The sequence below is a fragment of the Rattus norvegicus genome, chromosome 13 (genome assembly GCF_021556685.1).
Source record: "Rattus norvegicus strain SHRSP/BbbUtx chromosome 13, alternate assembly SHRSP_T2T, whole genome shotgun sequence".
NCBI classification, from domain to species: domain Eukaryota; kingdom Metazoa; phylum Chordata; class Mammalia; order Rodentia; family Muridae; genus Rattus; species Rattus norvegicus.
Genome location: NC_141546.1, coordinates 75405939 through 75429783, shown reverse-complemented (window position 1 = coordinate 75429783; position 23845 = coordinate 75405939). Strand labels below are relative to the sequence as shown.

Genomic DNA, 23845 nt, shown 5'->3' with positions numbered 1-23845 from the left:
TCTCTGTATTTGTTCCCACCTGCTGCAAGAGGAAGCCTCTCTGATGATGGCTGAGCAGGGCACCGATCTATGAGTATAGCAGAATATCAGTAGGAATCATTTCACTACTGTCTGTCTGTCTGTCTATCTATCTATCTATCTATCTATCTATCTATCTATCTATCTATCTATCTATCTATCTATCTATCTATCCATCCATCCACCTATCCATCCACCCACCCACCCATCCATCCATCCATCCATCCATCCATCCATCCATCCATCCATCCATCCATCGTTTCGAGCAGTTTATTTGGTTTTACCCTAGATTTCTGAGCCATCCATCTACTCTCAGGTTTTTGGTCACTCCAGCCGTGTCAGGCGTGCGCTCCACTTCATGAGTGGCTGTAAATTGAATTGGCTATTGGCTGATTACTCCTATCTTATCTCATATAGTTAAAGAAGGAAGAACAAGAAAAGGCAAACTAGATTTGAATGGAAGCTATAAAATGGCATCTCATTTTCAGAGAAATAAATTTCATTTTTAAAAATAAAATCTTTGTATAAAATAAACAGACCAACAAAACAAAACAAAACAAACAAACAAAAAAAACCCAAAAAAACCCTGGCTTTCGTTTTACATACTTTTTTCCCTTCTTTTAAGACATCAAATCTCACTATATATTTTGGCTGGCCAGGAACTTGCTCTATAGACCAGGCTGGCCTAGAACTCACAGTGATCTGCCTGTTTCTGCCTTAAAGCTATGTGCCACCACGACTGGCCTCATTTTATAGTCCTGCGAAATACAAAGTCAATATGTGAGCACTAATTCTGCTTAAATATACTAGTGGTGAAAAATTAGGAATGGAAACCATAAAAGATACAAAGTATGAGCAAATGAGCCATGACATAATTATGTAGGTTTCCAGCAAACTGCTGTCTTTGTGCTGGAACACTAGGAAACAGCCGTGAAAAAACGCAAAGGAGAAGTGTGTTCTAACATGAACATGGGATCGAAAAGCCAGTTATTGAGTTTTAGGTTGTTTCCTAAGGAACTTATATTCTTAGTAAAACTTAAGTAAAATTCCCAGCAGAATATTCTGAGGTACAAAGCCCATATTAAAACTCATGTAATAAACATTGATTAAAACATCCAAAATAATTTTGAGAATAAGGAATTAAGTAGGAAGACACAGTACCTGATTTTAGGGTTTGCTACATTAATTGTGAAGACTTGCAATGTAAAGATAGATGTATAGCACCCTGGCAAAGCACGAAGAGCTAAAACATAAAGGCAGAGATTCTGAGCTGTTTCCAGAGAAGACATAGAAGTGGTCAAGTTAGTAAAAGATATTTGACCTGGCCAATAGAGAAATGAAAATTAAAAGTACATATTGATTATTGATTAAAAGCATCTATGCATGAAATATTATTCTTACAAGTCCCTGTTGCTTCAGCTCTATGAACACTTTATGTGTCTGTAGTTTTCATGTTTGTCTTGGCCTTGACTTCTCTGGCTGTTTTCTAAGCTGGAGCACTGGTTTCACTTACCTGGTGCCTTTTTCTTTTTCTTTTTTCTGTTTTTTTCTGTTTTATGTGATTAAAATGATCTTATACACAAAAGGAAACTATGAGTAGACAAACAATCTATGAAATACGACAAATCTTAAGTTTGGGCAGGTGAAGATGTATCATAATATCATATAGTTTCCCTTGAATAGCCATGTTCTTCCCTTCACAATCAAATAATATCTTTTTTTAAATTTAATTTTTTTAACACTTCAGATTTTATTCCTCTCCCAGTCCACCCTCTGACTGTCCTACATCCTGTACCTTCCCCCCTCTGACTCTGTCTCCACGAGAATGCCCCACCCCACCCCCTACCCCACCAGACCTCCCCACTCCCTGGGGCCTGCAGTCTCTTGAGGGTTGGGTGCATCTTCCCTGACTGAACCCAGACCCAGCAGTCCCCTGCTGTATATGTGTTGGGGGCCTCATCTCAGCTGATGTGTGCTGCCTGGTTGGTGGCTCAGTGTCTGAGTGACCTCAGGAGGTCCAGGTTAGTTGAGACTGCTGGTCTTCTTATAGGGTGGCCCTCCTCCTCAGCTTCCTCCAGCTTTTCCCTCATTCAACCACTGGGGTCAGCAGCTTCTGTCCATTGGTTGGGTGTAAATATCTGCATCTGACTCTTTCAGCTGCTTGTTGGGTCTTTCAGAGGGCAATCATGATAGGTCCCTTTTTGTGAATGCTCCATAACCTCAGTAATGGTGTCAATAATGAAGCCTTGGAATCTCCCCTTGAGCTGGATCCCACTTCGGGCCTGTCACTATACCTCCTTTTCCTCAGGGTCTTCTTTATTTTTGTCCTTGCAGTTCATTCAGACAGGAAGAATAATAGATCAGAGTTTTTGATTGTGGGATGGCAACCCCATCCCTCACTTGTTGTCCTGCCTTTCTGTTGGAGGTGGGCTTTACAAGTTCTCTCTTGAGTCTCTCACCTCCCAGGCCCCTGGTACATTCTGGAGTGTCCTCCCACCTCCTACCTCCCAAGGTAGCCTGTTTCTATTCTTTCTGTTGACCCTCGGGGCTTTAGACCTTTTCCCCAACCCGGTGCCTGATCATGTTCAGCTCTTCCCTTCCCTGTCCCTTTTCCCATCCAGGGCCCTCCCTCCCCCCTATTGTGGTTGCTTTCTTCTCCCTCCTTAGTGGGATTGAAGCATCCTCACTTGATCCCTTTGGCTTGTTAATCTTTTTGAGTTTTGTGGACTGTATTCTGGGTATTCTGTACTTTACTTTGGCTAATATCCAGTTACTAGTGAGTGCATACCATGCATATCCTTTTGGGTCTGAGTTACCTGACTCAGAATGGTTAATTTTCCAGTTCCATCCATTTGCCTATGAATTTCAGAGAGTCATTGTTTTTAATAGCTGAGTAGTACTCCATTGTGTAAATGTACCACATTTTCTGTATCCAATCCTCTGTTGAACGATATCTGGGTTCTTTCCAGCTTCTGGCTATTGTAAATAAGGCTGGTATAAACATAATGGCGCATGTGTCCCTGTTATATGTTAGAGCATCTTTTGGGTACATGCCCAGGAGTTGTATAGCTGGGTTCTCAGGTAGTACTATGTCCATTTTCTGAGGAGATTCCAGACTGATTTCCAGAATGGTTGTACCAGCTTGCAATCCTACCAACAGTGGAGGAGTGTTCCTCTTTCTCTATATCCTCACCAGCATCTGTTGTAACTTGAGTTTTTGATCTTAGCTATTCTGACTGCTGTGATGTGTAATGTTAGGGTTGTTTTGATTTGCATTTCCCTGATGACTAAGAATATTGACCATTTCTTTAGGTGCTTCTCAGCCATTCGATATTCCTCAGATGAGAATTGTTTGTGTAGGTGTGTATTCATTTTTTAAATAGGGTTATTTGATTCTCTGGATGCTAACTTCTTGAGTTCTTTATGTATTTTGGATATTAGCCCTTTATTGGATGTAGGATTGGTAAAAATCTTATCCTAATCCGTTGATTGTCGTTTTGTCCTAATGACAGTGTCCTTTGCCTTATAGAAACTGCAATTTCATGAGGTCCCATTTGTTGATTCTTGATCTTAGAGCATAAACCATTGGTGTTCTGTTCAGGAAATTTTCCCCAGTGCCCATGTGTTCAAGGCTCTTCCCCACTTTTCTTCTATGAGTTTGATTGTATCTGATTTTATGTGGAGGTCCTTGATCCACTTGGACTTTAGCATTTTCACTAAATCCTAAAAAGTCTTTAATTTCTTTATTTTTTCCTTGATCAAGTTATTATTGAGTAGATTGTTCTTTAGCTTCCACATGTATATGGGTCTTTTGTTGTTTGTTATTGAAGACCAGCCTTAGTCCCTAGTGGTCTGATAGGATGCAAGGGATTATTTCCATCTTTTTGTATATGTTGAAGCCTATTTTGTGACCAATTATATTGTCAATTTTGGAGACGGTACCGTGAGGTGATGAGAAGAAGGTATATTCTTTTAAGATGAAATGGTCTCTAGATATGTTAAATCCATTTGGCTCATAACTTCTGTTAGTTTCATCGTGTCTCTGTTCAGCTTCTGTTTCCATAATCTGTCCATTGATGAGAGTGGTGTGTTTAAGTCCCCCACTATTATTGTGTGAGGTGCTATGTGTGCTTTGAGCTTTAGTCAAGTTTCTTTTACGAATGTGGGTGCCCTTACAATTGGAGCATAGATGTTCAGAATTGAAACTTCATCTTGGTAGATTTTTCCTTTGATTAGTATATGTGTCCCTCCTTGTCTTTTTTGATAACTTTTGGTTGAATGTCTATTTTATTGGATATTAGAATAGCTACTCCAGCTAGTTTCTTTGGACTGTTTGCTTGTCAAGTTTTTTTTTTCCCGGGCTTTTACTTTGAGGTAGTATCTGTCACTGAGTTGTATTTTCTGTATGCAGCAAAATTCTGGGTCCTGTTTACATATCCAGTCAGTTATTCCATGTCATTTTATTGGGGAATTGAGTCCATTGATGTTAAGAGATAGTAAGGAAAAGTGATTGTTTCTTTCTGTTATTTTTGATGTTAGGGGTGGAATGATGTTTATGTGGCTCTCTTTTTTGGGCTTGTTGAAAGTAGATTATTTTCTTGCTTTTTCTGAGGTGTAGTTTTCCTCCTTGTGTTGGAGTTTTCCATCTATTATTCTTTGTAGGGCCAGATTTGTGTGACGATATTGTGAAAATTTGTTTTTATCATTGAATATCTTGGTTTCTCCATCTATGTTCATTTTCAGTTTTGCTGGGTATAATAGCCTGGGCCGGCATTTGTGTTCTGTTAGGGTCTGTGTGACATCTGACTAGGATCTTCTAGATTTCTTAATCTCTGGTGAGAAGTCAGGGGTAATTCTGATAGGTATATATTTATATGTTACTTGACCTTTTTTCCTTACTACTTTTAATATTCTTCCTTTGTTTTGTGTGTTTGGTGTTTTGACTATTATGTGATGGGAGGAATTTCTTTTCTGGTATAGTCTATTTGGAGTTCTGTAGGCTTCTTGTATGTTCATGGGCATCTCTTTCTTTAGGTTAGGGAAGTTTTCTTTTATAATCTTGTTGAAGATTTTTACTGGCCATTTAAGTTGTTAATCTTCACTCTCTTCTATACCTACTATCCTTGGTTTGATCTTCTCATTGTGTCTTGGATTTCCTGGGCCTTTTGCTTTAGGATTTTTTTGTGTTTTGCATTTTCTTTGACTGTTGTGTCAATGTTTTCTATGGTATCTTCTGCCCCTGAGATTCTCTCTTCTATTTCTTGTATTCTGTTGTGATGCTTACATCTATGACTCCTGATCTCTTTCCTAGGTTTTCTATCTCTAGGGTTGTCTCCCTTTGTGATATCTTTATAATTTCTATTTCCATTTTTAGATTCTGGATGGTTTTGTTCAATTCCTTCATCTTTTTGGTTGTGTTTTCCTGTAATGCTTTAACGGATTTTTGTGTTTCCTCTTTAAGGGTTTCTACTTGTTTATCTGTGTTGTTCTTTATTATTTTTTCTTTGTTCTCTTTTTCCCCATTTTTATTAAATTGGGTATTTCTTATTTACATTTCAATTGTTATTCCCTTTCCCAGTTTCCTATCCATCAGCCCCCTAACCCCTCCCCCCCCGTCCCTTCTATAAGAGTGTTCCCCTCCCCATCAGCCTCCCTTTACCCCCTCAACAATCCCCTACACTGGAGTCCAACCTTGGCAGGACCAAGGGGTTCCCCTTCCACTGGTGCTCCAACAAGGCTGTTCTCTGCTACCTAGGCAGTTGGAGCCCAGAGTCAGTCCATGTGTAGTCTTTGTGTAGTGGTTTAGTTCCTGGAAGCTCTGGTTGGATGCCATTGTTGTTCTTATGCAGTTCAGCTCTTTCAGTCCTTTCTCTGATTCCTCCAGCGGCGGTCCCGTTTTCAGTTCAGTGGTTTGCTGCTGGCATTCGCCTCTGTATTTGACATGTTCTGGCTGTGTCTCTCAGGAGAGATCTACATCCGGTTCCTGTCAGCCTGCACTTCTTAGCTTCATCCATCTTATCTAGTTTTGGTGGCTGCATATGTATGGGCCACATGTGGGGCAGGCTCTGAATAGCCATTCCTTCAGTCTCTGCTCTAAACGCTGCCTCCCTATCCCCTCCTTTGGATATTTTTGTTCCCCTTTTAAAGAAGGAGTGAAGAAGACACAAATTATTGTCCTTTATGAAGAATATATTTGTGTATTAAAATACTGGTTACAAGAGTTATAAGCTTTGGCTTAGTTGTATTTATTTAACATTTAAGGTCCTGGGTTTAATTCCTGGCACCACTAAAACAAAACAAAGCAAAATTTTAAAATGATTATTATACAACTACTATATGTTTGGTTTCTATGTACATTTTAAAATAATTGCATTATATATCTGTCTTGTTTCTAGGGAAGACTTGTGATTGGTTATCTCTGATCGCTGCATTTAGTGTCCATCTAAGTCATGATATATGTTGTCATATTTTACTTGAAATATTGAAAGCATTGTTTAGTTTAACAAATTGCTTTTGGATCATCGAGATAGTCCAGCAGGTAAAGGTACATGGTCTGGAAGTCTGAGAACCCAAATTTGGTCCTTGGAAAGAGAGAACCCACTCCACAAAATGGTTCTCTGACTTTTACTTGTCTACACACCACTTGCACAATAATGATAAAAATATTTTTCAAAAAATTATTCATACTTTCTCTGTCATATTATATTATCATTTGGCTTAATATCCATTAGTTATTATCTATTAAGTAAGTAGGTAAAATAGAGAGTTTTAATTCCACTTTTATTGTATGAAAGCCAGCAAAGTAAGGCTGTTAATCCATGTTAGTATAAGTTACCCAGTGTTCTAAAAGTATTAGCCTGTAAGATAGTGTATAGCTTTTTAATGGTAGGGAATGAATGATGTTCATTATACCTTATCAAACAAATGCTTGAATGTAGAATCAGGAAGAAGTAGAATATTGACTGAATTGAAGTATTTAACACAGTAAACATGTTTATTGGGATTGTTGACTATTAACTTCAATAGATATGTATATCCTTATGCATATGTGACTACATGTATGACCTCAACTTTCAAAATCTTCAGTAAATCATTATACCGACTACACAAAATCCTGATGTGATAAGTTTACTTTAACTTATTATAAATGTTCAGAACATTATGATTTTCTCCAGAGATGTCTAGATTATGACAATATGCTGGAAACAAAAAAGCCTTTGAACATATTCTCAGAGGAAGATGCCAAAACTTTGGTCTGGGCTGGTGATAGAAGGGTGTGCATAATTTGAAGAAGTATGTGGGATCCAAATTATGTAAAACAGACATATGGATTCCATGACTTTTCAATTTTAAAACTTGAAATTAGAGCCTGGCGTGCTAGTGTAAATTGGGATACATTATCAGGCTTTGGATTGGGGTGATTACATCAGGGTGGGCTCTATGACATAGTGAGGGAGAAATGAGAAATGTCTGAGCAAAAGGGCCTCAACCATAGCTCTGTGTCGGAAAGGGGTGAAGCATGGGCTTGCATTCATGAGGCTGGAACTGTAATTCAGTGTCTTGACCAGATGGCTGTTGATAGTTATAGCATAGCTACTATGCGATCATTGGCTTTAGAGAACAGATGTTTGCCTTTTCTCTGATTATAAACAGCCTTTGAGAAAATGATAAGAATGGTAAGCATAAGCTGTCGCTTTAGCACGATGTAGTTCTTTAGGTGTTTTTAGGAAAGAGTAAGGCATCACTTTAGGGAGTACTAGTAGTTCAGATAGGCCAGCAAGACCAATCTAGACAACAAAGCAGAATTCCTCCCGTAAGGTTCTGCTTGAGTGTTTTAAATCTAGAAGGTCCTTTGTGCTCAAGTTCACATGGAAACAGATTGTTCCAAATTAGGTGAACAAGACAGATCGCTTCCCAGACAGTACATGGGTCAGGGTGTGGGGACTGTAAGAAACCGAGGCCTGCATATTTCATTCAGATAATGAAATGTAGGTAATGTAGGGCTTACGTTCTCATTTGCCCAGTTCATTCTGACTATGAAGAAGTGGGTACTGTCAAGGTGTGAAAGGGTTATGATTCACTTCCAGCATCTCAAGTCATTCTCTGGCAACACACTTAAGTTGCTCTACAACTTTCTCAAGGGACTTAAATAGTTCTTTTTAAGTTGGATATAAACAAAAGCCAATTACATATGTTAATATATAATCATCATACAGAAATTAAACAATATAATTGATAGAGTGAAAAAGCTTTCCCTAAAGAAACAACAAAATAGAGGATGAAATAGAGAAAAGCTGGTTAAGCATGTCACAGTGACTTAAGCACTACTTTTGTTTAGTGCTTCCAGGCAATTTTCTTTTCCTCCAGGCTTATACTTTTACAAATAAACTAATAAATATTATTTCCATAGCAACAGCAGTTCAGGATATGGATTGTGAATGGTTTATTTTCTTTATTCCTCAGGCATAATAACCTTAATGCCCGACCAAAAGGGCTACCCACCTTGGTAAAGAGCGGTGTTCCTGAGGCATTAAGGGCAGAAGTATGGCAGCTTTTAGCAGGATGCCATGACAACCAGGCAATGCTGGATAAATACAGAATCCTTATCACAAAGGTAGGAAACTCTGGGAACATTTTAAGGAAGAAACATCAAATTCTGGTTTTTAAAGCTGTACTAACCTATCAGTGCCTTGAACTTCTTTAAAAATGTAAGTGGTATGCTGTCATGGGTTTCTTTTATTCTGAACACTTGCTGGACTCTGGTAAATGGCACCTATAATAGTTTTGAGTACTTCACACCTGGTTTCATTGTAAAATTCTGATGAAGAAAAAACTTGAAGTAATAAAATTGATGCTTTACAGGGTTTGCTAATAAACTTGCTTAGGAGACATTGTTATACGAAGCTGACATTAGCTAAAGGAGGATTGCCTCATATGCTTATAAGTTATAGGTGACTAACTGAACTTGTAGAAGCAGAACAAAGGAAAATTTTGTATCATAATTGAAACTTAGGCTTGTCGAGAAAGTTCCTGCTGAAGTTTGTTCACCAAGATTGACCTCCTGTTAGTCTCCATTCCTTTGACAGTTAACAGAAGAGACATACAACTAGCCTATCACCATATCAAACTACATGTTTCTATTGTGCAGCTCATGGGGATAGTGCAGGGTCACATTCATCATTAAGTCCTTGTCTTCCATTAAGTCTGTGGTGGTTTGAATAGGAATGACCCTGATAGACTCATGTGAGTGAGTGCTTGGCCCATAGGGACAGGCACTATTTGCAGATGATCATGGTATCTTCATAGCAATAAAACCCTAACTAAGACAAAGTACCTTGTCATTTTGTCAGGAAAAGCATAATTCTGTCAAGTGGACAAGATAAACCTGGGTAGCAACTGATGTGCTTAAGAAATAATTATGGCAATATCTTTGTTGTGTAAATCTCCCATCTGCCCGAGTGGTTAGACTTGTGGTTCCATGCCTTGTGTGAAGTAGAATCTGGGATGTGACCTGATGGAGATTTGAAGATGGCAGCCTATGCAGAGTGCATAAGTTTAAGGTGTATATGTTAGTAAGATCTACCCACAGTCACCCTCAATTAGTAGCTGGTGACATAAGTCTTATACAGCTTAGCAAAATGGAATAGTGTATCCTTTGTCTCAAGTTTAGCCAACTCAGTATCCCCCTCCCTTTTTATCTCTCCTTTCCCCTCTTTTTTGGGAGAGGGTTTCTTCGTGTAACAACTTTGGCTGTCCTGGAACTCGTTTTGTTATCCAGGCTGGCTTCAAACTCAAAGAGATTCACCTGCCTCTGTCTCACAAGTGCTGGGATTAAAGGAATGCACCATACCCTGCTTCTCTTTCTCTCTTTTGAAATATAATATCAGACAAAGAACAGAAACCATGAGAAAAGATGACAAATGATGTGTAAATCAAATGGAGTGGTGAGGAGAATTGGCATTTCAAAGTCTATTTATTGAAGGATCTGAGTTACTTGAACATTGGAAGAACTGAAAGAGCAAAGTGAGGATAAAGCTTTTACCAGACCAGGAAGCTACTGTTCCTGCCAGCGGGAAAAAACCAAAACCAAAATGAAAACACAACACAACACAACACGAGAAAAAGATCATCCCACAGTATGCAGGCACCTGATTGAGAATGACACGCCTGGGGCAAAACTAAAGCTTTATTTTTAGTGTGTAGCTCTTCCCTGCTGGAGAGAAGTCATGCGGCTTTCACCTTTCTCCAGTCTTCACTGGCTGGAAGTAACTCATAGCCAGAACTACAGGAGAAAAGCAACCTGGGAAATGTAGTTTCTCTGCTTCTAAATACCTTTCATACATCATATTCAATAATATATTTTTTTGCTACTCAGTATCTTAATCTAAAAGTCTTCCTGAAAGCTATAGAAAATCACATTTTGTCATACTTTGGACTTATAGTACATAATCAGGAATTCTTAAATAATATTGTGCTACAGTATGTCTTTCTCAAAGTTTGAAATCTTAAGAAGTATGAATTTAGAAATCTTGGTGGAAGAAAAGGTGTAGTAGTACCTACTGTCCCATGAACAGACATTAGAAGCACATAATGTGCTAGTTATATGCAAACACGAGCTAGTATCATATCACTGTGTCTAGACATGTATGATCAATAAATGCTTCCATAAGAATACATTTCTAATATATGTATACATCCTTTACTATGCATAAGTGCTACCATACTAAGATATTATGGATAATTCATAAGATGCAGAAACTTAGACTTGTTATAAAGGATAAAGATGAAAATATTTGCATCAAAATATACTATAAAGTAGTATTCAGTACTAAATATGTATCTTTTAATTTTGTATTTTTTCTACTGAGGTAACTGTCATATATGTCATTTAAAGATAAACTTTTATTATGTTCACTATGTTTATTAAATTTCAGTACCCTAGAATTTCAGAATATTTCTGAGGTTGTTGGGATCAAAGCCTGGGCCCTCTCATCCCTAAAAACATAGGCTCAGTTCAACTGGCCAATTAAAGAAACAGATAATAGTGTGATGCAGAAAAGATATAGATATGAGTGCACTGGGCAAGGAACTAAGAAGTCCACTGACCTTCAGAGTCTGTCTTCAGGGTCCTGACATGGCGTTTGGGTTCACATAGAGAAGCGTGCAAACCAAGCTGTCTGTCGAGTGACCCAGCGTTCTCTCAGCTCCTTCCTCTTGCTGGTGTTGCGACAAGTTGTTAAACAGTATGGGCTTTCCTGGAGTGCTCTCCTTGGCTTGCGTCCGTGCTTCAGTCTTTTCCTTCTCCCAGACCCTGGGCAAATTCCAGTGGATTAGATTAGATTGTCCCAATGCTCCATGGAGGGGGCATTAAGAATGGCTTCATGGTGGCCAGGAAGATGACAGGAGCATTTCTCTCATTTCCCAAATAAACAGTGTCTGTTAGGAGTATCTGATGGCTTCCTTCCTCCCCCTTCCCCCACCTACATTTTATAGCTATAGATTTCCACACTCTATTTTTTTTAAATGTGCTTCTGTATGGAGAATCATCAATATGGGTCATTATTTAAATTTTAGCATATTATGAAACAAATTTGAAATTTATTTCTAAATCAGTTTTAAAAAATAAAATACAATTTTATTATATCTGAAAAAGACCTATAGAAGCAAGTAGAGGTGTTTTCAGCCCCTACCACCAAGTATGTTGCTGAATTTAGACTAGGAAATTACTTTTCTTGTGCTTTACTTCTCTTTCTCTTTCTCTCCCTCCTTCCCTCCTTCCTTCCCTCCCTCTCTCTTTCTTTCTTTTAGGGTATGTCTGGGTAACAATGCAAGGACTTATACAGGTGTCTACCATTCGTCTGTATTTCCAGCCTTTTTAAGTATTCTTTCTTTAATGATTTATTTAATTTTCCTGTGAATTGCTGTTTCTCTTGCATGTTATGTCTGCATGAGGGTGTTGGATTTCCTGGAACTGCAGTTACAGACAGTTGTGAGCTGCTAGGTTTGTGCTGGGAATTGAACCCAGGTCCCCTAGAAGAGCAGCCAGTGCCTTTAACCATTAGCCATCTCCCCAGCCCCTTTAAGCACTCTTATGAATGAATCAGAAGTTGATGCATCCTTTACCAATTTATTCCAAAATCTCTGTAACTCTCTATACAAGTTTTAAATGTACAATTTTAGGTTACTAAGTATGGCGATGTAAGAAGTTTTCTGATTTTTTTTTGAGGTGGAAGGCTGTTAATTCATGAAAATATTTTCCTGTGTGTTGTGTAGAAGTCTGAAACTGTAATCAGGAACCTTTCTATTGATTTCCACCCTATTTTTTGAGTCAGGGTCTTCACTGTACTGGCTAGTTTTATGCCAACTTGACACAAGTTAGAGTTACCAGATAGAAGGAGGTCTCAGTTGAGAAAATGCTTCCACAATATTTGGCTATAGGCAAGCCTGTAGGGCATTTTCTTGATTGTTGCTTTATGGGGGAGGGCCCAGCCCATTCTAGGTGGTGCCATCTTTAGCTCTTGGGTTGTATAAGGAGCAGATTGAACAAGCCATGAGGAGCCAGCTAGTAAGCATTGTTCCTCCATTGCCTCCGCATCAGCTTCTCCTGCCAAATTCCTGCCCTGTTTGAGTTCCTGTCCTTACTTCCTTTGATGAACAGTTATATCATAGTTTAAGCCAAATAAACCCTTTTTCCCCCATCTTTCTTCTTGGTGGGGTGTTTCATTGTAGCAGTAGTAAGACACCAAGCATGGAGCTTGCCAATTTGTCTAGACCCGCTACCCTGGAAAGTCTCCAGCCCCTACCAACCTCCATCCCCACGTCCTGGGATCACAGGGACACATGGTTATGTTCACTCAGCATGACCCTGGGAACAAAAACTCAAGCTCTCACTTTACCAGTGAACCACCTCCCTACCCCAAGAAGTTTTATAATAATGCACACATATAAATAGTTTCCAGTGGTCAAATCATGTAGCAATGTTTACACTACCAAATGTTTCAAAATAGACTTCTTTAGGATCTTCTTTAAAATATGTGCTGTCTTTCTTAAGACATTCATAAAATTTTATGAGGGTTAAATTAAAACTAGGCAACATGTAAATCCACTTATTCTAACATATGAAAACTGCCAAAATATATTCTGAAAGTAAACACATGAAAATTACAATTATTTCACGCTGAATATGCAGATTCCACAAGTTCAGGTTGCCTCTGAACCACAATGCAATGCAAGGTGTAGCCATCACAACATAAGCCATTAAAGTCTCAGTTTCAAGTCACAGCAAGCATTAATATAATCATCATCTTTTTGTGGTTACTATTTAACAAAAACAAATGGAACATTAGTCATTTTTACATATATGCCAATAGACCATATGACATTACCTACATAAAGACTACCAGTCTTTTTAAATGGTTTGTTTCAACAATTTTAAATAAAACAAATTTACTTATTTTTATCTTTTTTGTAAGATATATTTTTATTGCTTTTAATTGTGTATGCATGTATATACCTGTATGTGGGTATGTGCATATGAGTTATGGTATCTTTATAGGCCAAATGCCATGCCTCTGGAGTTGGAGTCACAGTCACTTGTGAGCTACTCTGTGTGGATCTCTGGTCTTTTGGAGGAGAAGTATGCTGCTCTTAGCCAATGAACCCTCTCTCCTGTCTCCCAGCTTGTCTTTTAATGAGGACAAAAGAGAGAAGAGATACTGGGTAGACGTCTGCCTTGCTTAATACTGCTTGTTATTAGTGACAGTATTTGAAAGCTGTTACTGAATATTTTATTACAAATATACATAATATTTATGGCTTATTTTTAGAATAAGTATTTATAGTTGCTACTTGACACTGACTAGCAATGTATAATTAAAATCATAAATAATTTTTTATATTCCATTTATAAATATATGACAATTTTAATGTTATTCCAATTATAATAAGCACACTATGTCAAAGCCATTTTTGAAGAAACAGTATAGAAATGTGCAGCTCCGATCAGATGCCTTTATCAGGCTTTCAAATCATAAAACTTTTGTGACAAGGAGTACAAAAGTATATTTAATTTCATTGTCTTCTCTACATCATTGCCAGGGAGAATAAAAAGATGAATAATGACATATTTCTAAAAATGTCTGCCTTATTTTTCTATGCTAGGAGTAGAAATGAGACAGTAAGTTCTTGTAGCCAAGAGTTTATTTATGTACTTTGGTGGTGAGCACATCTGAGCTTACCACCACTCAGCGAGAAGACCATAAACACCCAGAGAGTTTTCATAAGAAGTGCTACATGCTTGGTGCTTGTTCATCAGGATTCAGCAGCTGTTAGTCTCTTATTTTGGTCCATTGGTTAAATTTTCCTCTCTGTTAAGGGAACAGTAAGATTTCTAAGGTCGACCAAACAAGCAATTCAGTTTGAACAGAATTTCTTTATAGAAGGTTTCAGAAACCATAGATTGTACAGGGGAGAAGAGGTATGGTGAAGATTTACTAAAGACTTGGCTTTTAAGAAAAAGTGGCCTGTCATTTAATTCTGTAAAATGACAATTTAAAGGCACAGATTCTATTTGAGGTATTCCCATGAGGGGTGGCATTCTTTTTAGGTGTTCTTTGTGAAAACATTGTACGTCAAAGCGTAAGGTCCTGTTTCTCAGCTGTTTTACCTTACATTACCTCTCGTTGCTCCACTACCTTGAAAATTATAGCCCTCAAAGCAGCTTTGTTTTGTGATGCCATTGTTTCAGAAAATGAGGCTATGGTAGTGTGCTTTTAGTTCCCCTCTAGGTGTAGGTAGGAATCAAACCCTAGAGCTTTGCATGTATAAACAAGAACTCTGCCATTGATCCATTTCTCCAACCTTTACTTTCTTAGTGTGTACTTCTCTAGCAGGTAGTAAGATCTGTGCTTACAGTGTGGGACAAACATTTTGTGGTTTTGTTGTCTTTATAATAATATAATCTAAGAACCAACATGATTTTGGGGGAGTTTGATAATAAACGTTGTGGAGCAAATATTTTTAAAAGTACTGAACTTTAGATTCAGAAGGAGTTGAGCAAGATTAAAAATTGTGAATCATTCATAGATCAACTTCCTTGTGGAGTCTAGGACCAAGAGACCAGTTCAGAATAGTTATCAGGTCTACATTCATAGAAGACTCTGTTGCATTCATGTATCCTCAGCAGGAGGTCAGGCTATGGGAAGAATGTTAGCAGCTTCACTTGACGAACACATACTCATGGTGGAGTGAGAAATGGGGTCCATATTTCAAACTCTTCCTTAATCATTTGTGACCTGGGACAGATTGCCAGCTTGTCTGCTCCACTTCTTGATTTCTAGCTTTCGAGTTCTCTATATATTTTGGATATTAGTCCTTTATTATCAGATATGGAGTTGGCAAAAATCTTTTCCCATCCTGCAAGCTGCTGCTTTGTCTGATTGATGGTGTTCTTTGCCGTACAGAAGCTTTTCAATCATGAGGTCCTACTTATTAATTGTTGACCTTAGTGCTTGTGCTATTGGTATTTTGTTCAGAAAGTTGTCTCAAATGCCAGTGCAGTCAATGCTATTTCCCACTTTCTCTTCTCTCAGGTTCAGTGTATCTGGTTTTATGTTGAGGTCTTTGATCCATTTTAGAGTAGAGTTTTGTGCAGCAGCAAGCACCAGCCGACTCCAGTCTGGACTAGCTACCCTGTGCGTGTATTACGACTTTTGGTTCAGTATTTTTATGGGACTCCTGAATGTATGACCAAGTGGGGCTGATTTTTGTGCTTCCTTATGGGCTCTTTTCCTTCTGTTGGTTTTCCTCATCCAGCGTTGATCTGCTGGCTTTTTAAAAATATTATTATAGTTTATTTTGTTATGTTTGGTTGTTATCTTAGAAGATCGACCGTTCTTTTGTAATGAGAGAAAGAAAGGGAGTGGAGCTGCATGGGAGAGGAGATAGGAAGGAGCTTGGAAAATTAGAGGGAGGGGAACTGAAATTAGGATATATTGTATGAGAAAAGAATGCTTTTAATAAAGGGGACATTTTTGAAAAAAAAAGAGAAAAATACAAAGATTTCTATAGACTTTTGTGCCCACAGAAAGAATTGTTAAACAGGAATAACAAAAAATAATCAATTATAATGAAGAAATGTTTGAAATGTACATGGCAAAAAACCCTCTTCCAGTTCAAGGATACTCATCTGAACATGCACAGAGAACAGAACCATACTTGTCCGACACCCTACTCCCTATTACGTCACTCACTTATTGTACCTTATTCTTTAGGTTATGAGTAGTAAGTACTTCTTTTGTTTCAAACATTGAATACCAAAATACGGTTACAATAAAGCCTAGGAGTATTTATATTCCACTCTTGAGGAGTTTACAGCCCAGAGGGAAGTAGTCAAGCAGAAAAAAATATTATAGTTACCTGCTGTCCCTTGGAGTGAGCCAAGTGACAGGAGAGCACAGAGACCAAGTCAGTCGCTCTTTAGGATGCTGGATGCTGAGCGACTGAGTTGGTGGTGTATGGTGGGCATTGTATGCTGTCACATGCTCTCTTTAGTGGCTCTTACGGCTTCAGCGACTTGACCCTTTTCTTTCTGAGAAGAGCACACTGTAGTCCTGGCTGACCAGCAACTGTCTGTAGGCTAGACTAGTCCTGAACTTAAGGAGATCTGCCTTTTTCTCCCCTGTCCCAGTTGCTGAGATAATGGCACACACCCCTATGCCTGGCCAGTGATGTGATTCTTCTTCTACCATTTTAGAAGTAGGAATCACATTTGAACCCATTAAGTTGAAAACTCTAAAAACATACTAGTTCATTATTCTTTATAAGTTTTTGGAATTTTATTATTACATCACTTGCCCTCTGTCTTTTCTCCTCCAACACCTCCTGTGCACCCCCATTACTCTTTCTTATGCCCCCTTTTCTTTCATTGCCGTCACACACTCCTAAATACATAAGCACACCTGCCCGGCTCTTCTGCCTCCTACAGTCTCTCTCCCCTCCATGATGATTGACATTAAGTGCAAGAATTGTGTAAAGACTCATTAGTTGTAACCGGGCACCACATGATCTCTTTTTCCTCTGCATTTTTACTGTTTGTGGTTTTCTGTAATGGTCTTCATCTATTGCAAAGGGAAGTTTCTTTATGAGGCATGAAAACTACACTTATCTCTGGATGTGTGTTAGTTATGTTATGAAGTATGTTAGTTTAATACAATGGCATTATAGGTTCTTTTCTAAGATCCATGACTTCACTAGCCCAAGGTTGATGGCTAGGGTTCAAGTTACAGGCATGGTTTGTTTCCTGTTAAGCATGCGTTACTGCCTTTTGTCTAGTGAAGAGTCTGGAAAGAATTTGAGGGGAAAAAAAGCAGTGTCCTTCTTCTTCCTACTGTATGGGGTATTCATGAAGATTTTTAATTAACCTCAGGACTATGTGAAAGCCAAAGCAACTTGTAAGCCCCACCTGCTCAAGGACCAGGAACTTCTTGGAATGCTGGGAGTTGTATTTCTTGGAAAATAATGAGAAATATAGTGGCCTTTTGGTTTGGTTCTTAAAAAACCCCTACAACACATGGTCTGTTGCCATTCACTGTGGTTTCAGACAATGACCTGACGAGTCTGTCTGGTCAGTATTTAAAGTTTGCTTCAAATTTGACTAAAAATGTTGGAGCTGGTTTTTATGTAAGGAATCTCAGGATTAACAACTATTCTGTTCATATCTGGAAGTGCATAGGCCTTCTAATTGAGCCAGCAGTAAACAGAGCACTGCTTTCATGTCTGCTGTGTGTCTCAGTTGACTTGAGTTTTCACAGTGGTCAAACGTGATTTGCTGCTCCTCCTGTGATTTCCAGCCCTGGGGTGGGGGCACCACTGTCTCTAAGAGAATCCCCGGAAGGTTTGTACATGAGTCTGACAGCATTCTTTAGACCCTCATTATCATCGAGACTTAACTAGCATTCTCACCATTTTTGAGGTGATCTTAGAGGATATCTACCCTGTTGCCAGCCTCTATAGCAATAAGCAAATAGAATTCAAAGCTTCGGGAATGGGGATGAAATCTTAATTGCTGGCAGGAGGAGCCACTGAGTAACAGTCACGTTTTCACATAGTCTGAGCCATTTGTTATGGGGGAGGCTGTGTATATTTTAGGACAATTTGAATGTTATATCTTATTGCAGAATTTTATATTCAGTTTCTGTAATTATATGACATGTATGATAAAGTTGATCAAATCTTCTAATTAGTTTTTTATAACACAAATGCTAGTGGGTTTCTGCTTTAATAGATGGGATCAGTTTTGTAACACTCATACCGTGTACTACATTAAAACCACAGCACAGCTAATCGATACTCTTTCAGAAATGAAAAGATACTCTTTTTTACCCCAAATGAATATTTTGTTCTAAAATTACATGTGCATAAATATACAAATGCCATTTCTGTTTAAAGAATTTATGTTTTATTGTTTGATAGAACTGAATTTGAGTCACACATCTCTTTGGAACACATTTTTGATCTTATGAGATTGTAGTATTTATATTAGGCATGATCGTTGCTGCTGCTGGGATAATGCAAATTAAAGTGATGAAATGTCTATCATACAGTAAGTACTCGAGTCACCTCTGCTTTCTTACTGTCCGTGTCAGTATGTTGTCTACCGTGAACAGTAAGGAGTGTGGTAGTAATGACAGCAGTAATACTGCATATCAGCAGCACCGTGTGCTCTTATGTTATTGTATGTGCTAGGTGAGTTCACGTCACATAGTGTTACCACAGCACCTGTGTGACTACCAGCTGATCAGACTGTAGTACAGAGTGTCAGATTCATCCCCATCTCTAATGATGAGTGTCATACGCAATTTGAAGGCCAAAATGTAACTTGGTAGTGATTTTATGCATTATTGCTTCAATAATCATATAAATTCAGTATATCATAAGGTCAAAAGATATTTCCTGTAAACACTCCTAAGACAAAGAGATTTTGAGCTGCTAAGTTCACTCAGCTGCCAAAGATGCTTAGTGGACAAGCCTGGCTACCTAAATTTGAACCCCAGAATCCATGTAAAGTTGCCAGGGGAAAATTCATGCCATGTAATTATTTGTTTACAGACATCCACGTGTGCTCCATGTCATGCATGATCATGGGCTCACCCATTCTCCCTCTCTGTCTTTCTCTCTCACACACAGAGAGACAGAGAGAATACTAATGAAAACAATACAATTTAAAGAAAAATGTAGCTTCATTTAGGAAAATAAGGGAAGTACTGATTGCATTCACTTTAAAAAATGTGTTTTCAAGTATTCCAAACTGAGCTTAAAGTCACTCTGTAGCCAAGGATGGCTTTGAATTCTTGATCTTCTGGCTTCTGCCTTTGCAGTGCTAGAATTATAGTTATGTGTCACCAGGCTCAATTTACATGGTACTGGGATTAAATCTAGGGCTTCATGTATCTGTGGCAAGCATTCTACCACGTCCACAACCCCTAAATTCACTAATGAATTCACTCTCTTTTTCTAGTTGGAATGAAAACTTTAAACAAAATTCATGATTTTACTTATTTAAAATATATGGTACAGTTTATTCTCTTTGTACTGTCACTTTTGTGTTAATTCTCACTGGAAATCTAGCAAACATTGTGCAATACCCATCACCTTAAGAAGAAACACATGGTCAACTCTTTTTTTCTTCTTACATTTCAGTCATGGACTCTAGCCTATACACTGGTGCAGGCTCCATTCATGGTAGGTCCTGTCTTAAATAAACTCCTCTGAAAGCATATACAGCCACACTCAGAGGCATGTTTCCATGGTGATGCTAAATCCTGTGAGTTGATAATGATGATTACCATCCATGATGCATCCTCCCTTTTGCTCTCCTGCCCCCTTCTCTTACCTTCTTTTGCTTCCTTCCTTTTTATCATTTTTTTCTTTTCCTTCCTTTTGTGATACCTAGTAGGGCTTGTAATCATGGTAATAAGCATTTTAAATTAACATCCCAGCCCATTTTTACTTTATTTTTATATATAATCTCACTTAGTTTTCCATTCTGGCCTCAGACTTGTATTGTCCTGTATTGTCCTTTTAGCATCCAAAGTAGTTGAAGTTAGAGGCAGGCTTCATTAAGCCTGGCTCCCAGTCTCTCTTCCTGTGGTTGGTGTCTTGTCTGTGCAGAATGTAGAGGCTGAAATGATTCTGTTGCTTGAGTGGACCAGGGATAACCCCATAGAGGTGGCAATGTTGGTGGTAGGAGCCTGAGTATTCTATCTGGGCAGGTTAGGAGGAAGCGTGCAGTTAAAGGGTGGCTTTTGGAATAATTCAGCTGCCTTTCAGTGATTTAATGTGGGTTATCTAGAGAACCTTAAAAAGTAAAAAACATTATGTTCTTCCTTTCCCTCGTACCCACTCAAATTGTCCAGCGACATCTTTTATTCATGGATCAGTACTTGTTCCTCCTTAAATAGGAAGAACTCAATACTAGTTGACTCGCATTAGGACTAATACATATAATGAAGACTTCAGAGTGAACATCAAGGTCATGTCACAGGGACTACTTAATAGACCACTTAGGGACAGTGTACTGGAATTTAACAGGTGATTTTCAGTGTCTGTTCAAACAGATGTTGAGTATATATTATATACCAGGTGTTGTAATAGGATAGTGATATATATTGATATTTTAAGTCACTTAACCAAAAAAGTATCATTTACTTATTGAAATAAAATCTTGCAGAGTTATAAAGGGTCATTTTAGTTTTATGAACTTGGCAGGGTTTTTTTTAATCCTGTATCATAGGGAAAAATGGGAAATAGTTGCAAAATATTACTTAAATAATTGATGCCAGAAATCCTTTTTGGAAAATTAAGTTTAAAACAAAGCAAAACAAAACCAACCAAACTAACAAAAAGCAGCAGAAGAGTGGACTTGTATATGATCCTGTTATGTACATTGCTTTCTTGATCACTGTGTGGGTGGATAAGGCCTCATTGTTTATTACTGTCAGACTATTGGTACTGTGCTGGGTAAAACCTGCTTGCTCGCTGTTCTCCTATATTCTATTTTTGTAGGTGGCTTTCATAAAGTGTCTAGCTAAAGAAAAAATTACTGTAGCAAAATATACTACAATTATAATTCTAAATTCTTAAGGAAATATTTAAACTGGTATTTTTCTTATGATTCAATAACATTTACGAAATATTGGATTGAATAGTCAAATCACAGTATTGATTATGAGAGTTTTGATTTGGCAAGTTTTACTAAAGGAAGCTTCAGATGTCGTTTTGTTAGGTACTTTTTATTTTCTTTTACTTTTTATTTTCTTTAACAGAGTTTACTTTTTAGGAATCTTGTATGGCTTGATAATCAAATAACACTGAACACTAGATTTCATTGGGAGCCAGAGTGCTGCTAAATACACACGTGCTTTGTATGGTATGAAGTCTCTATTAGAGATGTTTCAGCTGGTTTGTAGTGTCAGTCCTTATAAGGACCATGGCTGTTCATTTTACCATATTACCAACAAAGCCATAAGTTTCATTAAGCCACTTAAAAACTTTCCAGTTCTTTACAATGAATTAAATACAGAGGGAAAAATATTAATTGTGTTGTATTGTTTAATGCCTAGAACATGAAAATGCTAGAAGATTTAAAAGGAATCTAGCTCTTCTCTCTCTCGCTCTCTTTTTTTTTTTTGTAAAAATTATAAAGGTTTCTTGTTACATAATTATATACTTGCATAGTATTTATTTTCTACTGCATAATTTTCAAGAAATTTCCTTGGTCCTTATCTCCTGTGGTTTTTGCTTCTTTCTCCTCTGTAGCGGTGTCTGTATGTATAAGAACTATAAATATAAGAAATACTAGTTTCTCTGCCTACTCCAGCAGTAATTATTTATAAATTAAAACACCATTATTTTTATGTGTACAAGTGATTTTCCTTTATGCATGTCTGTGTACCACATGACTGCCTGGCACTTGTGGGTTTCAGGAGAGACATGCATATTTCCTGGAAGTGGAGACAGCTTTGAACCCTTCTGTGTGTTGCTAGGATTGGTGTCCAGATCCTCTCCATGGTCCTCAAACACTACTGACCATTGAGACCTCTTTCTAACCTCCAACCATAACTTGTAGAAGAATTGTTAGTAGATGACTCTGTCTTTGTCCTCTTCCTTCATGCACAGTTCTTTTAAACAAACAAGGAGTTGTTTAGCTGCTTTATTCTAATGAAGAGGTGCTGGTGGTTATAGACATTTGCCTTTCAGGGGAGCTGCCAATGAAATACTGCATTTATGTTTCCCTGGGAATTTTAAGATATGATTTATTTTTTAGTTTTTCAATTTTTTATTCCTTTAGTAAGACTAGGCACAAACCCTCACACTGAGTGGTGTAACCCAGGAGGAGTAGAAGGGTCCCAGGAGAAGACAAAAGAAATCATATAACATTTAAGGTGGGCCATAGAAATGCTAAGACATGTTTAGAGATGTTAACAATTTAAGACCTCTCGGTAAAAATGCTTGTTTTCTGTTTGTATATTGACATGCATATTTTTTGTTTACCTCCTTACTTAAAATTAGCTTCAGGCTTTTCAGGATGTAGGGTCAGAGATTCAGCAGAAGAGTAGAAAACCACTTTTCAGAAATTGGAATGATACCAGGAGAATATTGCTCATGTTACTGGAAATATTACTGAACAGATGTCACAACCAGTTTATATTCATTTTAAAAACACAAAGAGGTTGTAATATGATAAATACATTGTATACATGCCTGAAATTTAAAAAAAGCCCTATTAAAGAGAGGAAATGAAGAAAGAACTCTGATTTTTACGAGATGTAATAATGAAATGTTGCATTTGTGTGACCTTCTGTCCATTCTCCAGCTATGACCTCTACCATGACAGGTCTAGGAAACTAGACATTGACTATTACTTGACAATCCACTTCAGTCGACAGTGTGTACTGCTATGTAGTGTTAGGTGAGCCCCACCAGTCTGCTTCCTGTGTCTGCTCTGTTATGTCCTCAGATAAATAGGGCTGTCAGTCGTGTGGAAGACATGGGTTAAACTTTCCTATTTTCACCTGAGTCCATGACTGCGAGAAATTCCAAGTGTGGAAAATGTCTTACTTCAACTGTCATTTTCTTTCTGGTCATGTTTATTCTCCAGCAGGGTTGGTGGAGTGGGTCTTTTTCAGAACTGAGTCATCTGAAAGACAGGCAGCATCATAAAATGATCATACAATAAGTCTGTTCATGTCTTTATCTTAAAATTATTTAGTAATATGAAAATTACATTTGATGGCTTTCACATCTATGGTATTTTCTTATGAAATAAACTGAGTTGGCTAAGGCAAAAAAAAAAAGCCTTGTTATTTTGATGGCTTTAGTGATGCATTCAATTACTAGAAGTAAATACAGTTTTTAAGGTCATTTATACTTTTTTTTTAAGACAAGGTCCTGCTTTGAAGTCAACATTATCATGTGTCTTAGAGCAGACCTCTGGCCTCTGCATCCTGAGTGCTAAGGCTACAGGGTTGAGCCACTGCAGTAAGCTTCGGTTTCCTTTAAACATTGCTCTATACAAATGAGGGAGACGTCTCAGATTTTACATTAGAGTATGTATTTAGTCTTTTGAAGGAAGTCTTTGATATTCTCAAGCAGAGCTATTGCAGTCTGCATTGGTATGCAGCACGGCTGTATTTATAGACACAATGAGAGAGCAAAAGAAAATGATGGGACTCTTAAACCTCACAGATGTTCAAAAAATTTTGATCTTATTCTTGGAGCTCACTAACTCGATTGACTCTAATACATATTTCAGGGCATATTTATGCCT

The 23845-nt window shown here is 37.9% G+C and overlaps 1 protein-coding gene across 9 annotated transcripts in view; it reads left to right on the top strand.

Moving 5' to 3' along the window:
• The window catches only part of Rabgap1l (RAB GTPase activating protein 1-like), a 595723-nt gene that overhangs the window by 195320 nt on the left and 376558 nt on the right, over positions 1-23845 (top strand). For all 9 annotated transcript variants that reach the window (XR_015635222.1, NM_001401442.2, XM_087580933.1 and 6 more), the window contains 1 exon segment: positions 8482-8632. Coding sequence is in view for 8 of the 9 variants with exons in the window: in NM_001401442.2 (NP_001388371.1) it covers positions 8482-8632 (151 nt within the window). In the remaining variant the exon portion in view is untranslated.